Genomic DNA, 20,439 nt, shown 5'->3' with positions numbered 1-20,439 from the left:
ACCTCCTCAGGGGTTCAATGGATTGATGCAACCGAACCCCTAAGCCTTCGGAAAATATGGGCCTTACGGACAGGCTCCCTACTTAGCTGGACCGCCCGTGCAGCCACAACCCATCGATTGGAAGATGCGCCTACTAAATCTGGGAGATAAGCCGCCTCCGTTTTCACAAGATGTTTTAACTGCCCCTCAGCCGCCAACGGTGAGGAGTGTACTTGTGGGAGCCTATGATGGTACGGGCAACCTAGAAGAACACTACCCTCTGTTTGCTGTTTGTGGGAAATTTTTCATACAACATACCGCCTCGAAAGACTAGCCTTAATTTGGCGACAATCGTCCAAGGGAAGAATGAGGGCCTACGCTCGTACGTCCAACGATTTAACCAAGAAAAAGCCCAAATTCATAATCTGCCAGATGAAATGGCTTACTCTGAATTTCTCCGGGGATTAAGGCACAATGGTTTTAAATTTGACCTGGTAAGGAAAAAGATTCGGACATACGCATGTGTTTTGCGGGAAGCCGAAGCTTATATTGAAGCGGAGAACTTTTTCTCACTCACAAAAGCAGAAGCGCCGACCAAGGGGGCTGAGAAGAAACTTTCTCAGCAAGACTCGACCGGCCAAAAGAAAGAAGGAATAAAGAGAATAGAAGACTGGGTGGCTGATGCCCAGCCGCAGAAGTCCAAGAAGGTCAAGACGTACGAGCCTCAGTTTGAATTCAACAAGGACTGTTATTCTATCTTGATGGAAATCAAGGATAAGTTTGAGTTTGAAAAGCCACAACCACTGAAAGGCCCGGCTCAGTACAGAAACAAGAATAAGTACTGTCATTACCACAAGGACGTGGGGCATGACACAAACGATTGCATCAACTTGAAGAGATTGCTGGACAAGCTAGCCGAGAAGGGCATGCTGAATTCTTATGTGATGAAGTCCAAATTCACCTACACACGGACAAACAACACGTCCAAGCAAAGACAGAAGAATGATAAGAATAAAGACAAGGAGGATGATGGGAATAGCACTAACTCAGGCTTTGTGGCTGTGATATCAGGGGGATTTGCCTCAGGCGGCCCAACTATAAAAGGGATCAAGCAGGACGCCCGGAACTTGGGAAAGGTGATGCAAATGGACTCAGTAAAGGCCGAACCCTTCCCCGAAGTAATCATCAGTGAGGGTGATCGGGGGGAGGTCAAGGCTATGCACAATGATCCCATGGTATTCATTATGAAGATAGCCAATTTGAAGGTCAGACGAATATTGATTGACACGGGTAGCACGATTGACATCATCAGCCTGGCCGCCTTGAAGAATCTAAGCTTCCCAGAGGATGCTCTCCAGGACATCACTCACCCGTTGGTCGGATTTGGGGGGAGTGTTATCCACTCGGTGAGGCGGATAGATTTACCCGTCCGCTTTGGGCAAAAAGGGGAAGGAAGAGATATGGTTGTCTGCTTCTTGGTTGTGAAAGAGCTGACTGGATATAATATCATACTCGATCGACCTACACTGACTGTAGCCAAAGCAGTCATTGTACCTCACCTAATGCTGCTAAAGTTCGAGAGGACGGACGGAAAAATAGGAACAATCCAAGGGAGTCAGAAAATGGCAAAGGAATGTAATCAGTTGGCGGTTAAGCCTACAGCGCGCGGACCAAAGGTGTCCGAGCCAAAAGAAGAAGGAACCTCACTCCTAGCACACCAGGTCATCTAGAAGCGTAAGGCGGCCAAGATAGAACAAGCATAACAGCTAATGATTGTCGGTTGGCCAGATGAGTTACGACCCCAGCCGGCCGGCAGTCACCAAGATATAGTGCTTGACCCCGATCAACCAGGTCGGACGGTTAGTGTGGGCACTATAGCTTTGGGTGTGCTTGGGGATGAGTTAATTCAATTGTTGAGAGAGTTCAAAGATGTATTTGCATTTGATGTTGGTGAGATGCCAGAAATAAACCCTGACCTGGCCGTGCATAAGCTGGCTGTAAATCCAGCCATTAAGCCTGTCCGCCAGAAGAAGAGGAATCATGGAGAAGAGAGGAATCAGGCGGCTGCAGCTGAAGTTAAAAAGCTGCTAGACGTCGGTTTCATTCGGCAATGTTATTACCCAGACTTGGTAGCCAATGTGGTTCTTGTGAAGAAGCCGAATGGAACTTGGAGAATGTGTGTGAATTACACCGATCTTAACAAGGCATGCCCTAAGGATAGCTTTCCCTTGCCCAAAATCGACCGCCTAGTTGATTCAACGGTTGGGCATGCCCTGATGAGTTTTATGGACGCATACTCCGGATTCCATCAAATTCCATTATGGGAAGAAGATCAAGAGAAAACAGCGTTCGTAACTGAGCAGGGGTTGTACTGTTACAAAGTTATGCCATTCAGCCTTAAGAATGCCTCGGCTACCTTTTAACGACTTGTTAATACAGTCTTCAGAGATCAGCTCGGCCAAAATATGGAGGCGTACATTGATGACATGATTGTCAAGTCAAAAGAGTCGGGCGACCATCTGAAGGATTTGCGAGAAACTTTTACGTAACTCAGGCGGCATAAGATGATGTTAAATCTAAAGAAATGTGTCTTTGGTGTTGAGTCCGGTAAATTTTTCGGATTTTTAATTGATCAGCGTGGAATTGAGGCCAACCCTGAAAAGATTCAAGCTGTCCTGGACATGAAGTCACCAAGGACGATTAAAGAAGTACAAAGATTGACCGGCTGTTTAGCAGCACTTGGTAGATTTCTGTCAAGATCAGAGGATAAGTGCCGTTATTTCTTTCAAACCATAAAAAATAAAGCCATGTTTGAATGGACAGAAGAGGCCGAGGAAGCATTCGTACAGCTAAAATGCCACCTTCATACATTGCCTCGGCTCGTCAGTCCACTCAAGAGTGAGAAGCTATTTATCTATCTCGCCATCTCTAAACACTCTCTAAGTGCCGTCTTGCTTGCTGAACGGGACGGACACCAGTTCCAGTCTACTTTATCAGCCATGTACTTCACAACGCTGAGCTGAGGCATCCCCTATTGAAAAATTTGTCTTGGCATTGTACATGGCATCGAAAAAGCTGCGGCCATACTTTTTGACATATTCAATTGTGGTCTACACGGACCAACCCCCGAAGAAGCCATTTATAACTCTAGAGGCAAGTGGCCGTATGCTGAAGTGGGCCTTGGAAATGAGAGGCTTTGACATCACGTTTGAGCCAAGAAAAGAAATCAAGGGGCAGGCCTTTGCTGATTTTTTAGCTGAGATGACTCGGCCGGATCTACAACCGGCCGGAGACCAGGTCTGGAAGGTGTTCGTGGATGGTAGTGCAACAGCTACCGGGTGTGGTGCAGGTGTCATATGTCAGTCTTCTGAGGGAGATAAGTTTGAATACGCTCTGAGATTTCAGTTTCAAGCCTGCAATAATGAGGCCGAGTATGAAGCCCTCCTAGCCGGCCTTAGAATGTGTAAGGCGGCAGGAGCAACAAAAATTGATGTAAGCTCGGACTCTCTACTTGTCGTCGGCCAGGTGAATGGAGAATTCGAGGCAAGGGAGCCGGCTATGATGAAATACCTGAAAAATTGTAAAAGAGGAGGCTAAGGGCCTGGATCATTTTACTCTACAACAAGTTCCCCGTTCGTCCAATCATCAGGCGGATGTCCTCTCTAAATTAGCATCCTCAGGATCATGTGATACCCCCAAGTCGGTATTTTGTGAGGTGAAGGAGAGAAGGAGTATTGATGCCGAGGCGATACATATCATTGATAGAAGCTCCACTTGGATGGACGGGATCATATCTTATCCAAAGGATGGATTACTCCCGGCCGATCCCAAAGAGAGCTGGCTGATGAAAAAGAGAGCGGCTTGGTTGGAAATGAAGCAGGGGGAGTTGTTTAAAAAAGCATTTGTGAAGCCGTACCTGAAGTGTATTACTCCTGAAAAAGGATATTATGTCCTGGACGATCTTCACCAGGGGCAGTGCGACTCTCATATTGGAGGACGAGCCTTGGCTGAAAAGGCTGCTCATCTGGGCTACTACTGGCCGAGCTTAAAGTCGGACGCCATGAAAATGGTAAAGAAATGTGACAAGTGCCAGAGATTTGCAACCTTGATCCACCGCCCCGCCAACAGTCTGTCGGCCATCAGTAGTCCGCTCCCTTTTTCCAAATGGGGAATGGATATTTTAGGACCGTACACACCAGCATCTAGTCAAAGGTGTTATGTGTTTGTAGCAGTAGAATACTTCACAAAGTGGGTGGAGGCTGAGGCTGTACGGGGCATCAAGTGGACGGATGTTTCAGACTTCATATGGAAGAGTATCATTACACGCTTTGGCGTACCTCAGTCTATGGTGTTTGACAACGGACCTCAGTTTGAAACGCCTCAACTTAAAGGATGGTTGGAGGACCAAGGCATAGCTCATTGCTTTTCTTCAGTCGGCCGACCACAAGCCAATGGCCAAGTAGAGGCATACAATAAGTTGATCTCCAATGGAATTAAGCGCGAGCTTAAAAGGGCAGGCGGCTTATGGGCTGATGAGTTGGTTAATGTGTTATGGTCCATACGAACCATGGCCAAGAGCTCCACAGGAGAAACTCCATTCTTCTTGTTCTATGGCGCCGAGGTTGTCCTCCCAATTGAGATGTATGAGTCCACCCTTAGGGTGATGCTATATGATGAAGCGGCTAATTAGGAAGCCATGAAGACCGCCCTAGACTTCCTTCCTAAAGCTAGGGGCAACGCGGCGCTTAGACACGAAATCTATCGCCTAAGGATGACAAGGGCATACAATCGCCGAGTGTCAAAGCGGCCGCTAAAATTGGGAGATCTGGTCCTAAGGAAGATGGAGGCTGTGGGACGAGCAAATGAAGATGGAAAGCTGACCCCAAACTGGGAAGGGCCGTATCAAGTCAGGGAAGAAGTCCGAGATGGGACTTACCGACTTGAAGCCATGAACGGCCGACCTATTCCGCGTACATGGAACAGTGACAATTTGAAGAAATATTATGTTTAAGTACTTAGCCAAAAGCTGTATATACAGCTAGGTCTGTTGACCGAGCAATGTAAGTCGTACGACCACAATAATGTAATTTTGACAAATTAATGAAAAGTCAAACATTGTTATATTATTTTCCATTCTATTTATGCTTATTTGCCCGGTCATAGTCTACACAGAAATGCCGCGTGAAATTTGTGATTAGGTTGTTTGCAACACAGCAACCCGATCGCAGAATAAAATAAATTAAATAAAATAAAAACGAGCGACTTGACCCTAAGTCGCATGTATACGTCCATCCCTCAGTGAGGCGGATGGAAAAGGTAAGGTACCCTATGAAATCCCTCTAATGGGGCAAGGGCATACCTAGGCATTCTAGCCCAGCCAAACTTAGAAATTTTAATTTAAGATCATACTTGAAATTTTTTGAGCGCGTCCAAGCGATAGTTTCAACGGACAAACTCACATAACGCTAATTGAACGGCCTAATAATGTGTTGATTCGGCATATCACTTAGTCCAAGGGCAATCATTACTATGATTTGATTAACTTACTAGTAGTCATACCCCCCAAGGTATAAATTCTACCAAGTAAATCAAACCACTTAAAATATGGATTAGGCTAACGCCGAATAAAGGGGCATACCCCCCAAATTGTACGAGGATACAAAAACGTGAAAAAGTACGCGTACGAAAAAGCAAAAACTTGTTAAGTGCAAAATTTGCAAAGTATGAAGCATAATAAAAAACTTGGATTAATAAAAGACCGCTCAAAGGGCAGCAAAGTACTTTCCATAAAACCGCACGGAGAGGCAGTAGATAAATAAAATAAAAATTAACTAAGGCAGAAAAGAGCTGAAATTAAGGGGCCGCTGGGGTAGAAGCTGGACTCTGGCCTGGGCCGGGCTCTTGAACGGCGGCAAGGGACACATCCTCAGCAGGCGTCTCCTTGCTCTCAGCTTCACCGTCTTTGCTGGCCGCCACTTCTTCGTTTTCCTCCTCTTCTGAGGTAGTTGGCGTGACGTCCAGCTCAGGAGAAGGCTGCCCGGCCTTCTTAGCCTCTTCTCTGAGGCAAACAAAGTTGAGACGTTTGGTGAAGCGTTCTTGATAAAAGGTCGCCTCGCCCTCGTCCACCATAAGCTCAAAAGCCTCAAAGAAGTGGCTCTTCATCCTGTCCTTAGCATTCTGTTCAATGCAGACGACCTCATCCGCACTAGGGGCCCCAGGTGTTTGCAGCTGGAGAGTTAAGTCCTCAACGGACTTCTTTAAACTTTCCACCTCGGCCTTGAGAACACCCGCCTTGTCTAAGGCCTCTTTCAAGTGTTTCTGGGCCAAGGCCACATCACTTCTAAGCTTCTCGGAGGCCTCGAATCCTTCCCTTCAGCGCTGGCCGTCCAGGAGGGCCTGATCCCTCACCAAATCTTCAGCCTGCCTCGCCGCCTTGTCGGACAGCGCGTTGATTTGGGTTTCGAAATATCGGCGCTAGACGGTCGTTTCCCCCAGTAATGGCATCCTGGGTCTTCTGAATCTAGGCCCAGGCATGCTTCAGCCTTTCATTCTCCTTGTCCTTCCATTCAAGGAAGGCATTCAACCGCAGGAAGAGCTGCGTACAGGGAAAACGTGTTAGCAAAATAAGATTGAAAAATTGACTAAGTATGACAGTTGAGAGAGAAATTACCTCGACACTGCAGTTGATCATTGGGCCTAGGAAGCCCTCATGGATCCCTCGCAGCTTGTCTCGCTGCTCAGCAGGGACCGCCCTGACCATGGCCTCCCTCATGGCCTTCCGGTCCGCGCCTGTAAGGGATTGGTCGGGCAGCTTCATGTGCAGCTCCTCTGCAATGTCTGTGCAAAGGCGCAAAAATAAAATTTTAGCTTAGGTTTAATCGGACTTGTAAAGAGCGAAGTAGAGAATTCAAAGTTACTCGGACTGACCGTCAGAGAAGCTTGGAGGGGTAGGAAGATTGAAGGTGAATGACGGGGGCGACGCAGGCTCGTCACCCTCCTCCCCCGTCCGACCAGGCTGATCGCTGGCCGACTGAGAGGCTTCAAGCCAATCAGATTCGTTGACTCTTTGTACGGGCGGAGTCACTTCTGGCCCGGTTGGTTTTGCCGAGGTCGACTACCCCTATCGTCCGATTTCTCGGACTTGTCATGAACCGGCATGGCGGCCGGACCCATGGACTTGGAGGCCCCGCTATCACTCAGCCGGGGTTGTTCTCCTTTGGACTGCTTAGTGACAGTCCGCGACGTGGTGTTGGCCGCAGAGGTGGAAGTGGTCTTGGATGCGACCGTCTTCCTTTGCTTGGATGCCCTACCGTCCTTGTCCGCCTTGGAGGCAGGGGACGCCTGCTTCCGTTTGGACCTAGGGGTCGGAGTTGACAATTGAAGAGGCAAAAGTTAGCGAAAAGAGAACAAGATAATACAATTGAGTGGCCGTGTCTAGTTAGGAAGAAGATCTCTTCCGTAATGCCTACACGGACGCAGGAATACGTCCGTGGGAACCCGGAAGGGAGGACCTTCCAAGCATCCCAACACGGACGAAAAGAAGAAATGGAGGTGAATATACTTACTTCTTTATATTGCTCGTACAGCTTTTGACGAGCCTTGTAGCGGGCCAAGTCAATCTCCGACATATTCACATCCCCTTTCTGCTCTGAGTCCAGCATTTTTTACGCCTCAGCTGAAAAAGAAAAGGAAAAAGTGTTAGAAAATCCTTCAAATTCAAATGACCTATGTATGTGTAAAAATATATGTCCATGCGTCCACTTTGGGGCAGGTTCTTGTACAGGCCATAGGCGGACATAGATGTGGGATCCCGAAGCCAGCTGGATAAAGGGACCTAGTTACTTGGAACGCACTCAGTTTTGCCGTTCCTTTTCACCCTCTTGACCTTGAAATATTCAAGCTAGTACTCTTGACTGGGGTGGACGGGTGGCTTATCAGGCTTAAGGTCCCCGCGTCCAAGCTGAATTGGTTCAGCATTGAACCGATTCATCCGCAAGTTAAATTCAACATCTTTGGTCTTGATGCGGTAGAATCGGTGCTTCTAGTCACGCCATTTGGAAACGCGGTCAACCACCATCATGTAGTCTCTAGTGGAGCTCAGAATGAACCAGCCGTCCATATCTGTGCCCAGCTTGGTTAGTGAGTGCATCTCACAGAAGACTGCAAAGTCTGGCTTGAAGCCTTTGCAGATGCACGTCACCAAATACCCAAAAACGTTCAACCAGCTGTTCGGCATCAGCTGGAAGAGGGCAATGTCGTATTCGTCCATGATGGTGCGGACGAAAGGGTGGAGAGGAAAGCGTAGTCCGACATCTAAGGCCGCCCTATAGACACTAAAGGACCTTTGGCGCGGCCTCTCTTCCTCCCAAGAAGCCACAGCGCGTGACTTCCTTGGAGGCTGAATCTCGAATCCCTCCCCAAGGTGGAGGAATGCCTTGTACGTCTCAAATTTGTAGTTCAGGTAGCCCAAGGCTGTGCTACCCACTATACAGGCGAACAGATCCTTGAAGTTGTCAATATTGGCAACATCCTCCTCGGCCGCCTCCTCGCCCTCAGCGGCTGCCGTTTCACCCTCGGCCGTTTTCTCGACCTCTTCCTCCTCTTGTTGAGGAACACTCCCAAACTCAGAGGACAACACTTTATCCAGATCGGCTGCCTCTGCTGAGCTCCGACTCCTAGAACTACGACCGCCCCAGGAAGAGGTGGTGAGTTCATGAATTAGGGGCCTTTTGCCTTTGTCCTTGGCACCGGACGCCTGACTTCCAGTAGGAGAAGCTCTGCGAGGAGGTAGGTCAGACGGTTCATTAATTGAGACCCCAGTCCTTGGCCTGTCCGACCTGCCATATTGGAGATAGAGTTCTGAGGGAGTAGGGACGGACGGATCAGCGTCCGCCCGAGAAGAGGAAGGAGGTCCTTCACAGAGTAGCAACTCGGCCCCATCCATGACCGAGTTGGCATATTGGGGGAACATTAATACCGGAGTTTGCCCGGACGTTCCCCCCTGCAGCAGAAGCGCCCTGAGTTCTTTGGCGCTCCTCAAAAGAAGAAGTTACTTCCACGGCCGAGCAGTGAGTTCCCGTGGAAGCGGTTGTAGGAGTAGTAGAAGGCGTTTCTAAGTTAGGGTTGTTAGGGTCATAAGGAGGCCTAGGGTTCACCAGACTATCGTCTGGATTTCTGGCCGCATGACGATCGTACGTCTGCATTGTTCTTTCCATGTTCGACTGCAGGGACAGAGAAGAATGGGTGGAAGTGAGTTGGTACGCACTAGAAATGGACCCACTCCACGAAGGAGACAACTCTTCTCCGTCCACTCTAGACTCCTCAGTCCCAGGCGAACGGCCGATCTCATGAGGAGAAACGGACGAAGCCGAATGTTGAGCCAGATTTTAAATGAAGAATAAAGAAATAAAAATGCAAGAAAAAGAAAACAGGTGGCCTACCTCTGTACATGTAGAAAACTTGAAAGTCTTGATGGTTGACCGGAAAACTCAAAGAATGTGCCCGGAAAACTCAAAGGCACGGCGGAGCTCTTGAAGATTCAAGGAAAGTGGCACTTTCTCTCTCTAGAAGCTTTGACTTCTCTCTAGAAAATGCAAAGTTCCAAAGTGTGAAAATGAGGTCAAACCCCTTGTATATATAGGCAAAATTTATGGGGGTAAGACGGTAAAATCATCTTTCTCGCCTAACAAAATTGAACGGTTATAATTTGAAAATTTAACCTAGAATTTGAAGGGGCAAAGAACAACGCCGTTAGAATACGCGGAAAAGAAGACCGCCTAATAACGGCACGTTCGAAAATAAACGGATAAGAAAACAGAGCTAAAGCTCCCCCCGCAATAGCAAGACGGCCGCAAACGATATGGCCTACCGTTGTCCGCGCTATCCGTAAAGATGGGCGTTCGCTCTAAATTTTCAGGCGGACAAAAGCCGCCTATCGAAACCCTAATGCGCTCGTACGCCCCAAGTCTATTTGAGGTCAGAGGAGCCGGCCTGTAAGCGTACGAGCCACCCCCTCTGAGGAGCAAATGTTGAGGGTAAAAATACCCTGTATACGTGGACCAGTCCCGTAGTGACACGTGGCCTAGTTATAGGGTGACATGTGTCACTATGGGAATATGCCACGCGTCTAGCTTAAGGGCACTCAACGGTTCAGGCCAATCTCGTAGCGACACGTGGCCTAGTTAATGGGTGACACGTGTCGTTACAAGAAGATGCCACGTGTTTAGGGCATGTGTTCCCCTAATATCAGCACGCAAAAGAGGCCTAATAACGTCAGGGCCCAAATCCCGAGAGACATCAATGAAAGCCGTAAAACGACGCCCCCAAAGTAACACGTGGCATTCACTGATTGCGTAGCCAATCACGTCACGCAATTCTACAGTACAAACCCTAGAATGGGGCACGAATCCCACCCTTATAAATACCCCAATCATTCATGATGGGAGGGGTGGATTAAGACATTACAACAAAAAGAGCATTAAATAGCTCCAACTTCTCTCTACTTTCTCTCTCTAGCCTTTTCCGTTCCGATCACTAACTTGATCTTCGGAGGCGAATATTCCGACAACCGGAATATTCGTTTTTTTGCAGGTCGGACCGTCTCGTTGCCAGGAGAGCGTGACCAGTATCCAAGGAAATCCAAAAAACACTCGAAACAAGACTAGACAAGACCAGGTCAGATAAATTCAGATAAACAAAAATAAGGTGAACCAAACATGTTCTTAATTGGATGTACGGTGCACCTAGAGTATATAAGTAATAACAATCTCTCCTATTTTGCATTCGATACTAATCTACTTTTCAGTAGGGGTGTCAATTTGGTTAAAAAGTTCGGGTTTGGGTTGGGTTTATCAGTTTCGGGTTATAATGGGTCGGTTTATAACGGGTTGAAATAATAAACGGGTCAATTTGGGTCGGTTTTGAAAATTATCGGGTCAGTTCGGTTTGGTTTTTTTAATTGCAGTTTCTCTTCGGATCGGGTCCTTATCGGGACGGGTTCTAGTCGATTCGGGTCATAATCAATTTGGGTTGAACCGGGTCGGTTTGAAAAACGGGTTTAGCCCGTTTAATGTGGGTTTCGGTCAAAAACAGTTCGGGTCATAATTGGTTCGGGTCATAATCAGTTTGGGTTTAACTGGGTCGGTTCGAAAATGGGTTTCAGTTCAAATCAGATCGGGTGAAATCGGGTACAATCATTATCGTTTCATGTTATAATTGGTTTAGATTGAACTTGGTTGGTTTGAAAACGAGTTTACCCAATTTGAAGCGGGTTTCTAATCAAATCATATCGGGTTAAAATTGAGTCGGATGATTATCGAGTCGAATTAGTCAAATAACGGGTAGGAACGAGTCATGTTATAATCAAGTCAAGTCATAAATAAGTTGGGTTTATCGAGTAGTGGGATGAAACAGATTAGATCATAAACATATTGGGTAACAGGTTGTAAATGACTCAGTCATAACAGGTTACATGTTTAAAACAGTTCGGTCACAACGGGTTGCGGGTCGTAAACGGTTCGGTCACAACGGGTTACGGGTTGGAACGATTTAGGTTTATCGGATTTTTATCGGGTTTTAACGGTTTTCGGTTTAAAACGGGTCGGGTTACTACTGGGTTTAAACGTAATCAGTTTGGTTGCTTTCAGTTTCGGGTTGTAACGGTTTGGCTTGATAACGGGTCGGGTTAGTAACGGTTTGCACAAATTCGGTTCAATTCAGTTTCGGGTTGGAAAAATTGGGTCAGGTCAGTTTTCGGTTTCCAAAAAACGGGTTTTAAACAGTTCAGTTCCCTTTCAAATCGGTTCGAAACAGTCGGATTTAACGGTTCAGGTCAAAAGCTAACAACTCTACTTTTCATTAATCAAAGTCATACTTCATTTATATTTAACAATTAATATTAAAAATAGATAAAACAAATTTAACAAAATTAAACAACCCTAACATTAACAACCCAAGTTTTAAGGGTTTGTTTGGCATCATTGTTGTTTTTTGTTTTTTGGTTTCTTATTTTTTTAAATCATATGATACATGTCATATAATGAAATATAAATTTTTTTTGAAAAAAAAAGAATAATGAATCATAAATTAGTCAAACTTATTACAATCATGATAATTTTGAAAAGTGGCAACGGAAAAGTGGAAACAATTTTTTCTTGTTTCTTGTTTTTGGTTTTTTGTTCAAAAAAAAAAATTAAAATTGAAAAAAAAAAACAATGTCAAACAAGTCGTTAATATTTTGTTTTTCTAATAGCGAACATCAAGTTGAAATACGGAAGAACTCTGTACTCGTATATACTTCCGAAGTTTGGGTAATCTAGCATAGGCCTATTACGTACAGGTGAAGGTAAAGCCTTAAAGGTGTGAAGCAGTCAATAGTCAAAAAGTCAAAACAGATGAAAGAGTTAGGTATATTTATTTATATATTTTTTATTTTTATATAAAAAAAGAATTACCACTATAAACCTTAATACTACTCCGTAGTTAATAGTACCTTACTATTTAGCGCACAACACTTGTAAGTTGTAACCCAAAATTCATTCCATTTACTCCGATTCTCAAGTTCCTCACCAGTCACCACACACTTTCTTTCTCTCTCTTTTTCCACAATCATACTACCCACATTTCTAAAACCCCACCACACCACACCACTCCCTAAAATGCTCAAACTCCTCAACAAAAACCTTCGCCTCCTCTGCCACCGTCTCCGGTGGTCCTCCCGCCGTCACTCCAACCCCAAAATCGTCATAAAAAAATTCCCTAAACCCGACTCGAACTTCGACCCTCATTTTAACCACTATAATGATAACCATAATAATAACAATGATAACATTCAGTTGAAGCCACTGAACCCAAAACACGCGACTGTGTACCCAAACACTCAAATGAGTAATACTCGAAAACCAATCCGAATCGCTACATTCAATGCTGCCCTTTTTTCTATGGCACCCGCCGTCGTACCAAACTCCGACGATTTTTCCAGATTCCAAAAACGTCCCTCTCAAAGCTTCAAGGCTAAATCATTAAATGATCGCCCTAAAAGCATTCTCAAGCAATCTCCTCTACACCCAAGCACCAAATCCAATACCCAAAACAACAACAACAATAGCAATAATAATAATGCTGCTGCTGATTGTTTAACAAAACAACAGAAATTTGCAAAATCAAGATTAAGGGTATCGATCAATTTGCCTGATAATGAGATATCCCTAGGGCGAAGCCGAAGAATCGGGTTCGCGGAAGAGGGGAGTACGCCTACAAGGTGTTTATCAACAGGCCGAGATGTTACTGATCGAGGAGAACGATTCTTGAGGAGTAATAGAGCGATTGTTGATGTGCTGAGAGAGCTTGATGCAGATGTACTTGCATTACAAGATGTAAAAGCAGAGGAAGAGCGAGAAATGAAGCCGTTATCGGATTTGGCTGATGCATTAGGGATGAATTATGTATTTGCTGAGAGTTGGGCGCCTGAATATGGAAATGCTGTTCTTTCTAAATGGCCTATTAAGAAGTACAAAGTTCAGAAGATTTTTGATGATACTGATTTCAGGTTTGTCTTTCTAATTTACGCTCTGTTTTCCTCTGTTTTATGTGCAGATTTTTTGTTTGTTTTTTTGTAGGTTCATTCTTTGTTTTTGTTGTTGTTCTCTGTTTTATCCTCTGTTTTGATATGCTAATATGACTGGTATATTGTACTATCATCCTTAGTTTTACTGTGACAATAATATAATTATATTCGTCGTTAATAGTCACAAATATATTCCGTAGTATTTAGTGATTACCAAAAAAAAAAAAATACTACGTATATTCTGAAGTATAGCTGCGTTTTTCGTAAATTATAAAAAATGTTCTAAAATAAAAAAAAAAAAAAAATTATTTTTAAGGTTGCATATATTCCATATAAGAAGATTAAAGATAATGATTATGAATAAGTATTGTTTTTTTTTTTGACGGGTATGAATAAGTAATGTTAACATCAAAGAACAGTTTTGTTATGAATTTTAAAATTTATATTGATATTTTAAAATTTATATTGTACTCCGACTATTTTAGAAAATGTATGTGTTGAGAATATAATACTTCTTCCGTTCTGTTAATATTGCAACAAGAAGAAAATTACACATCTCGAAACACCTTTTATATGCTAAATATCTATAATTGTGTAAGAGTAAAAATTATAAAAAGTTGATATTGTGAAAGTATTTTATGAGACGAATCCAACAAGATCCCACTTGACTTTATTTTGCTTAACGTATAATTCATATTATATGGTCAAACAAGAGTGATGAATAGTGCAAAAAGTCCATTGTTGCAATATTAATAGAACGGAGAAAGTAAAAAGGATGGAACTATAACACGTCCATCCTAATCGTAAAATGAATGGTTGAGAATATAATAAAAAGGACGGAATTATTTTAATGGTGCAAGTATGTTAACTTGTATGACCTATTAATTATAAGGGTTGGAACACGGTGACTATTAATTCACCTAGCTTCTATATAAAGTACTCGGTACTTAATCATATGTTAAACACTAACTTTTTTACTCCATATTTTTGTGACTAGGAGAAGACTTATTTAAGATACTTGTAAAAGATTATTAAAAAAAATTTCTTAGAATGAGATTCGACCTCTACCCTTGCAACTCAAAGTGTGAAAACTAGCTAATTATTCTGGTCTTCTATATTAAAATATAATCCGTAATTAGAAAAACTGTCAATGTCTTCACCAGCTGTAGCAAAAAAACTTGTTGGTGATGTCTAGCACATCTCAATATCCAGTACCTCTGAAGGAGTTGTCTTCTTCAAATACTATGTACTCCGTAATATATTCAAAGTAAACAAGCTAAAAAGCTTCTACTACTTTTTATTTTGGAAAAGGGGTACCTAATCTTTGGCATCTTTTGTAATGATAACTTCCTTAAAATCTTGAGCATGAAGATTCTTAGAAAGTTAACTAAAGACTACTTCCACCTTGATTATCTATGCTAGGATAAGAATTTTGTAATTGTCACTTGTGCCATTACACAATTGTTTATATACCTCAAATTTAGAGGTATTAATTCAGGTAACTATGTCGGGTTCGGTGAATAAGTTCAATCCGGTCTATTTTAAATTTAAATCATGCTATATTATTGTGTCAATACATGTTGAAATCTAAACTTGGATTTTTAGGTTAGTTGGTTCAATTTTTGACTCCTCTAGGAATTTGTTGGTTGTTTTTATCTGTATTTACATTTACATATCAAAAATATTATAACTTAACTATGATAAAGAAAATTTTTAATTCATAGCAAAGGGTGTTATTGTATATTTTAAATTCGGGGTTGCCATATATATACAAAGTATTGTATTGGCTAGTAGATTGTTGTTGTCCTTGTTTCATTTTCACAACTTAACTATTAGGAAAACAATCACTAGAAAGAATAGACACTCTGTCTAACTAGAGTGTTCATTTATAGTACATAATGTGTAAAGGATGTCTTGAACACACAATAAATCAAATGAATAATATGTAGTAGCTTGATACTTACAAGTTTCTGAATAACATTGTTGCATAATTGGATGACTTGTGTAATTGTAATATCAAACTCTCAACATCCACATACTATCATCTATTTTCATTAATTTATGGATTTTGCATTTAGCTCTTTAATCTCTTATACGAGTACTTAATAGGATATTAATTTGAAACTTTAATAATGCATTGATAAAAAATTCATATATCAATTTTAAAATGTATGCCAAACACAACTCATACATTTATTTTAGATGTCAAGTTTTAATGTTCACATCATACTAGTATTCATATAGGTAACTGTTTTAATAGTTAATACAACTATAAATAAAGGCATACATAATAAATATAAGAAAATGAAAACGAGTGATTATGCTCAATAGCTAGAATATTGGCTGTCCAACTAAAGTGGCACAAAATTCTAACAAGAACAAGCTTAAAAGTAGCATCAACTTAGAAAAAAGCTACCTAATCATATATGCTTTTCCGTGAGGCTAAAATCCAATCCCTAAAACTCTAACTTCTCAAAAAAAAAAAAAAAATTGGCCAAAAAAGGGGTCATCACATTTTCTAGATGATGGGCGATAAAATATGAACTGAATAGCCCATAATATTACTTGCTTTTAGAAACATTGATAGGTAACGTCCTTTATTTGTGGGTCATCATTTACATATTAGTTTTTCGTTGGTCCGCACTACTTATATTTTATAAGGGTCACGGATTAATTGATGTGCATTAACAAGTTGTAAACTTGGTCCACTTACCATAAAAATCTAGAGGTCGCAATTTTGCTGTTTAGGTCGTTAATTAGGTTGATGTTGGGTCTAGTTGGATTGAGTCATTTCTGATTTTCTGTATTAGAATCTTCAAATCACATCAAATTCGAAAAATATTCGACTCAGATATCAATTCACACGGATATTCTAATATAGCATGACCTAACTTTAAAAATTGACCCAATTTGACCTCACCAATATGAGTTTGTATATTGTTATACCTATAAAATAATTTTGATTGAGTCATTTTGTCTTTAAATCGTGTTACTTTAGGTCGGGATAATTTTTGACATTTTAATAAAAATCAGCTAGGTCTATGATGATGATAATAATAATAATAATAATAATAATAATAATAATAATAATAAAAACAAAAACAAATGGTAAATAATTAAGAGGATTACAACTGTAGATACGGTAGGGTAGTTGACGTACGCGGCATTGGACAATTCCGTCGTGTTTTGTCTAAGGCAAAGCCACAAAGCCACTTATGATCCTTTATTCCAATAATGGGTTGGCTTTATCATATTTTTTTTTGGTATTTTAAAGAATAATTTGCAATCAATGTACAAATTGTCCTTAATTAGAGTTGTCATGCAATTTGGGAAAGGTAGTACCTTTTTTTGACCAAACATAAAGTCTACCTTAACAATGTGTTTGGTTAGCAATTACCATGGAAGGGAGAGGTGAGAAACGACGGGGGCCTTAGGGTGTACAATCACATGGGCAAAGTAACTACCTTGGTAGTATCATGCACTAGATACAATGAGAGAAGAAATGTGCACATTTTTTATTTGTTGAAAAGATCTACATATTAATCAAGTACGTTTCTGGCCTTCTGGGTTAGAATTTAATTGACAAACTTATGTATGAAATCACAATTGTAGATTTTAATTATGGTTAATTATGTGATCTATGAACTAAATAAACATAAGATAGAAGAATATCAATTGGAATAATTTGTTAGATTGATCATTTGAAGGACTTGTGCTAAACTTCAAGTATTGCTAAAATATGTTTGTGATTTGTAAGAAAACACGTTGATTTAAATTCATTTTGCTAAGTTGAGTTTTCTAATAAAAACTAGCTTTCAAACTTAAGTGATTTGGGCATAACTTATAATTTTCCTCAGTGCTAATCAATTCTTCAAGATTCAAATAATTGCTCTTGAAGGAATACATGATTTCCTTCAAAAAGAAGCAAATATTCCATTCTAAGTCAATATTTATGTCATTAGATTAATAGAATTATCCTGATTCCTAAGTCAAGTTTATACCTTACCAACTTGCTACCATTAACTTTACTAGTTTAGCTTCCCTAGATAGTCAATAATATCAAATCCACACTCAAATATGATTAAAAATAAGTGTGGGTGAGGTGTATCTTACAGCTCAAATGCTAAATAACTGTTATGTGTGTAATCAAGTTCTTTCCGAAAGAGTAACGCTAAATGGTTAACAACTTAACACTTACGGAGTACAAATTAGTTTTTATTTAATACAATATTGTCCCCTGCTCTTAAATTATTGCAACAATTTACATTGACTCATTACCCCATCTATTACAACTTATATTATGATGAATTGCAGAATTGATGAGTTTTATGTAAACAATATTGTTGTGGGGGTATTGTTAGATTTATTTAGATGATTAATTCGTTATATATTATATGAAATTATTAAGTATCTTTTGTAAGACAAAATATTCTAAATTTGTAATTAATATGTAACGGATCAGACATATAGCCTGTTTTGATTTACTGAATTAAACTAATTGGAGTTGAAATGAATTAAACTGAATATTTTATGAGAGAAGGAAATTAATTAGAAACTGAACTGAATTGAATTGAATTGTTTGGAGCTGAACTGAAATGAATTGAAAATAAGCTGAAGAAAACAGGTCCATTGTATATACTTTTCAAAATATAAGTTTTAAATTAAGTGTACTCGCTCTAAATTTATCAATGATAAATAATGTATTTAGGATGCATGAAACTTCAATGAAAGAAGTATTAAGAATAGGTAGTATATTATGTATCTCTTTCCAAATCTGAGTTGGGGATGGGACTTACATGGATATGGTTGTTAGTAATATATTTTTGTTGTTGCAGCTCACCTGCTTCAACTACATCTGACAATGGGACCATTGAGATGATGTCTTCTACTTTTAATATCATGATATAAGCAATACAGTTTTTTTTTAATCTTATTATGTTTAAATAATTTTAATTTATATGATAAGGTTGAATAATATATTAAAAAAAAAAAATAATAATAAATCTGAAAAAAAGTTATTAAAAAAATGTTATTTGGATGCAGGAATGTTCTAAAGACAACAATTGATGTACCTGAAGTGGGTGAAATGAATTTTTACTGCACTCATCTTGATCATTTAGATGAAAGTTGGAGAATGAAGCAGATTAATGCAATAATCGAGTCTAATAATGAACCTCATATTTTAGCCGGAGGTCTTAATTCCTTGGAAGAATGTGATTATTCACAAGAAAGATGGACTGATATTGTTAAGGTAACTATTTCTGTTCTTAGCAATTTTATCATTGTGGGATTGGACTATTTAGCGAATGTCTAGAATTTGTTGTTATGTTGATATTGTAATTTGTTTGATGCAATAGATGACTAAATTGTGTGTATAATGTTTATAGTATTACGAAGAAATTGGAAAGCCTACCCCGAAAACAGAGGTGATGAGGTATTTGAAGGACAAGGAGTACACAGATGCTAAGGAGTTTGCAGGGGAATGTGAATCGGTAGTCATGATCGCGAAAGGCCAAAGTATGAAAGCCCCTTAATTTACATAACAATTTTTGTTGCACATTCTTTGTTAGGCTTCGTGACATTCTAACGTGTGTTGTTTATTTTCATAAGGTGTGCAAGGTACATGTAAATACGGAACTAGATTGGATTACATACTAGCATCCCCAAACCTCGGATACACATTCGTTCCCGGATCATACGCAGTTATATCGTCCAAGGGAACATCGGATCATCACATAGTGAAGGCCGACTTATTAAAGAAAAATGAAAATGTTCAAGAAATTGCCACGAAAAAGAAGCAACAAACACCTAAAAAAAGAGTAGTCAGAATAACAGCTAGTTCACCATCAAAGGGCATTTGGAGCACAGACATGGGATAACCCTAATTATATAATTTCAATTTTAGTTTATTTGATTATTTTTTTTTCATTTTTGTAGTTTAATTAATGTATAGAGTGTGTGCTTATTGTTAATTTATAGGAGAGTACATTAAATAATAATGTGAGTGTGTTACTTCTTACACTGTTTTCTAATCTGTCTTGTATGGACCCGGTCCACACTAACTTAATGTGGACCGAAGCCCATCAGTCCATTAGTGACATATACCCAGCCAAAAATCCATGGTCCTTCTTTTTTACTTCCTCATTGACTGCTTCTCTCTTGCTCTGCTCTCAATCAATTTAGGATAATTTTCTCTCTTCTCAAACAATTTTGGGGATTTTTTCTCTCTCCTCTCAGTATTTTTTTTTCAAATCCTATATTCCAAGAGATTTAAATCAACATATATATATATATATATATATATATGAAGACAATGTACAATTACAATCATTATTCAACTTCGATTTGATGCAATTTAAAGCAATTACGAAGGTAAACATCAACATATTTGTTAAAATTCGTTCTAATTATACAAAATTTATTGATTATTGTTATTAATTGTAATGTTAGAAAACTTAAATAATCTTTCAATTGAATTTGAAAATCAACAAGAAGATTTCTTGGAATAATGGAGTACTTAATTGTAGATCGAGATTTTTTTTTTTTTTTTTTTTTTTTTTTTTTGAGGAAAAGCTTGTGTAGAGATTTGTTATAATCAGTTTTCCTTTGTTATAATCAATTTTTATTTTTTTAATTGGTTTTGTATCAGTATAATTAGTTTTACAACTCAATTAGTTTGATATAATATCATCATTTTTATTTCTTATAATCACTTTTCATTTTTTATAATCACATTTAGTTTGATATAATCCCTTTTTATTTTTTTTATAATCACATTTAGTTTGATATAATCACTTTTTATTTTTTTATAATCACATTTAATTTAATATAATAACTTTTTATTTCTAATAATCACATTTAGCTTGATTTAATCACTTTTTATTTCTTATAATCAC

General features: G+C 40.0%; 3 protein-coding genes across 3 annotated transcripts; all 3 read left to right on the top strand.

The window, feature by feature from the left end:
- Positions 1–416: 416 nt before the first annotated feature.
- Positions 417–1,709, top strand: LOC110713481. Its single transcript, XM_021891925.1, has one exon. It carries the CDS (start codon positions 417–419, stop codon positions 1,707–1,709), a length of 1,293 nt encoding a protein of 430 aa, XP_021747617.1.
- A 1,330-nt stretch (positions 1,710–3,039) lies between these two features.
- LOC110713480 (uncharacterized protein K02A2.6-like) lies at positions 3,040–4,669 on the top strand. Its single transcript, XM_021891924.1, has 2 exons — positions 3,040–3,328; positions 3,921–4,669. The coding sequence occupies exons 1-2, from the start codon at positions 3,040–3,042 to the stop codon at positions 4,667–4,669; spliced, it is 1,038 nt and encodes a 345-aa protein (XP_021747616.1).
- A 7,773-nt stretch (positions 4,670–12,442) lies between these two features.
- LOC110713380 lies at positions 12,443–19,562 on the top strand. The gene is made up of 4 exons (XM_021891833.1): positions 12,443–13,525; positions 18,587–18,794; positions 18,931–19,060; positions 19,154–19,562. The coding sequence occupies exons 1-4, from the start codon at positions 12,636–12,638 to the stop codon at positions 19,420–19,422; spliced, it is 1,497 nt and encodes a 498-aa protein (XP_021747525.1). The 5' UTR covers positions 12,443–12,635; the 3' UTR covers positions 19,423–19,562.
- The last annotated feature ends 877 nt before the right edge of the window (positions 19,563–20,439 follow it).

Source organism: Chenopodium quinoa, unplaced genomic scaffold, assembly GCF_001683475.1.
Source record: "Chenopodium quinoa cultivar QQ74 unplaced genomic scaffold, ASM168347v1, whole genome shotgun sequence".
Taxonomy (NCBI): Eukaryota; Viridiplantae; Streptophyta; class Magnoliopsida; order Caryophyllales; family Amaranthaceae; genus Chenopodium; species Chenopodium quinoa.
This window is presented reverse-complemented; position numbering and strand designations above follow the sequence as displayed.

Excerpts from the sequence above, each read along its gene's own strand:
- LOC110713481 (XM_021891925.1), top strand. The coding sequence starts at position 417 with ATGGCTTACTCTGAATTTCTCCGGGGATTAAGGCACAATGGTTTTAAA.
- LOC110713480 (XM_021891924.1), top strand. The coding sequence starts at position 3,040 with ATGGCATCGAAAAAGCTGCGGCCATACTTTTTGACATATTCAATTGTG. Across the intron at positions 3,329-3,920 it reads AGCTACCGGGTGTGGTGCAG|GATATTATGTCCTGGACGAT; the intron begins GTGTCATATGTC and ends CTCCTGAAAAAG.
- LOC110713380 (XM_021891833.1), top strand. The coding sequence starts at position 12,636 with ATGCTCAAACTCCTCAACAAAAACCTTCGCCTCCTCTGCCACCGTCTC. Across the intron at positions 13,526-18,586 it reads TTTGATGATACTGATTTCAG|GAATGTTCTAAAGACAACAA; the intron begins GTTTGTCTTTCT and ends ATTTGGATGCAG. Across the intron at positions 18,795-18,930 it reads GATGGACTGATATTGTTAAG|TATTACGAAGAAATTGGAAA; the intron begins GTAACTATTTCT and ends TAATGTTTATAG.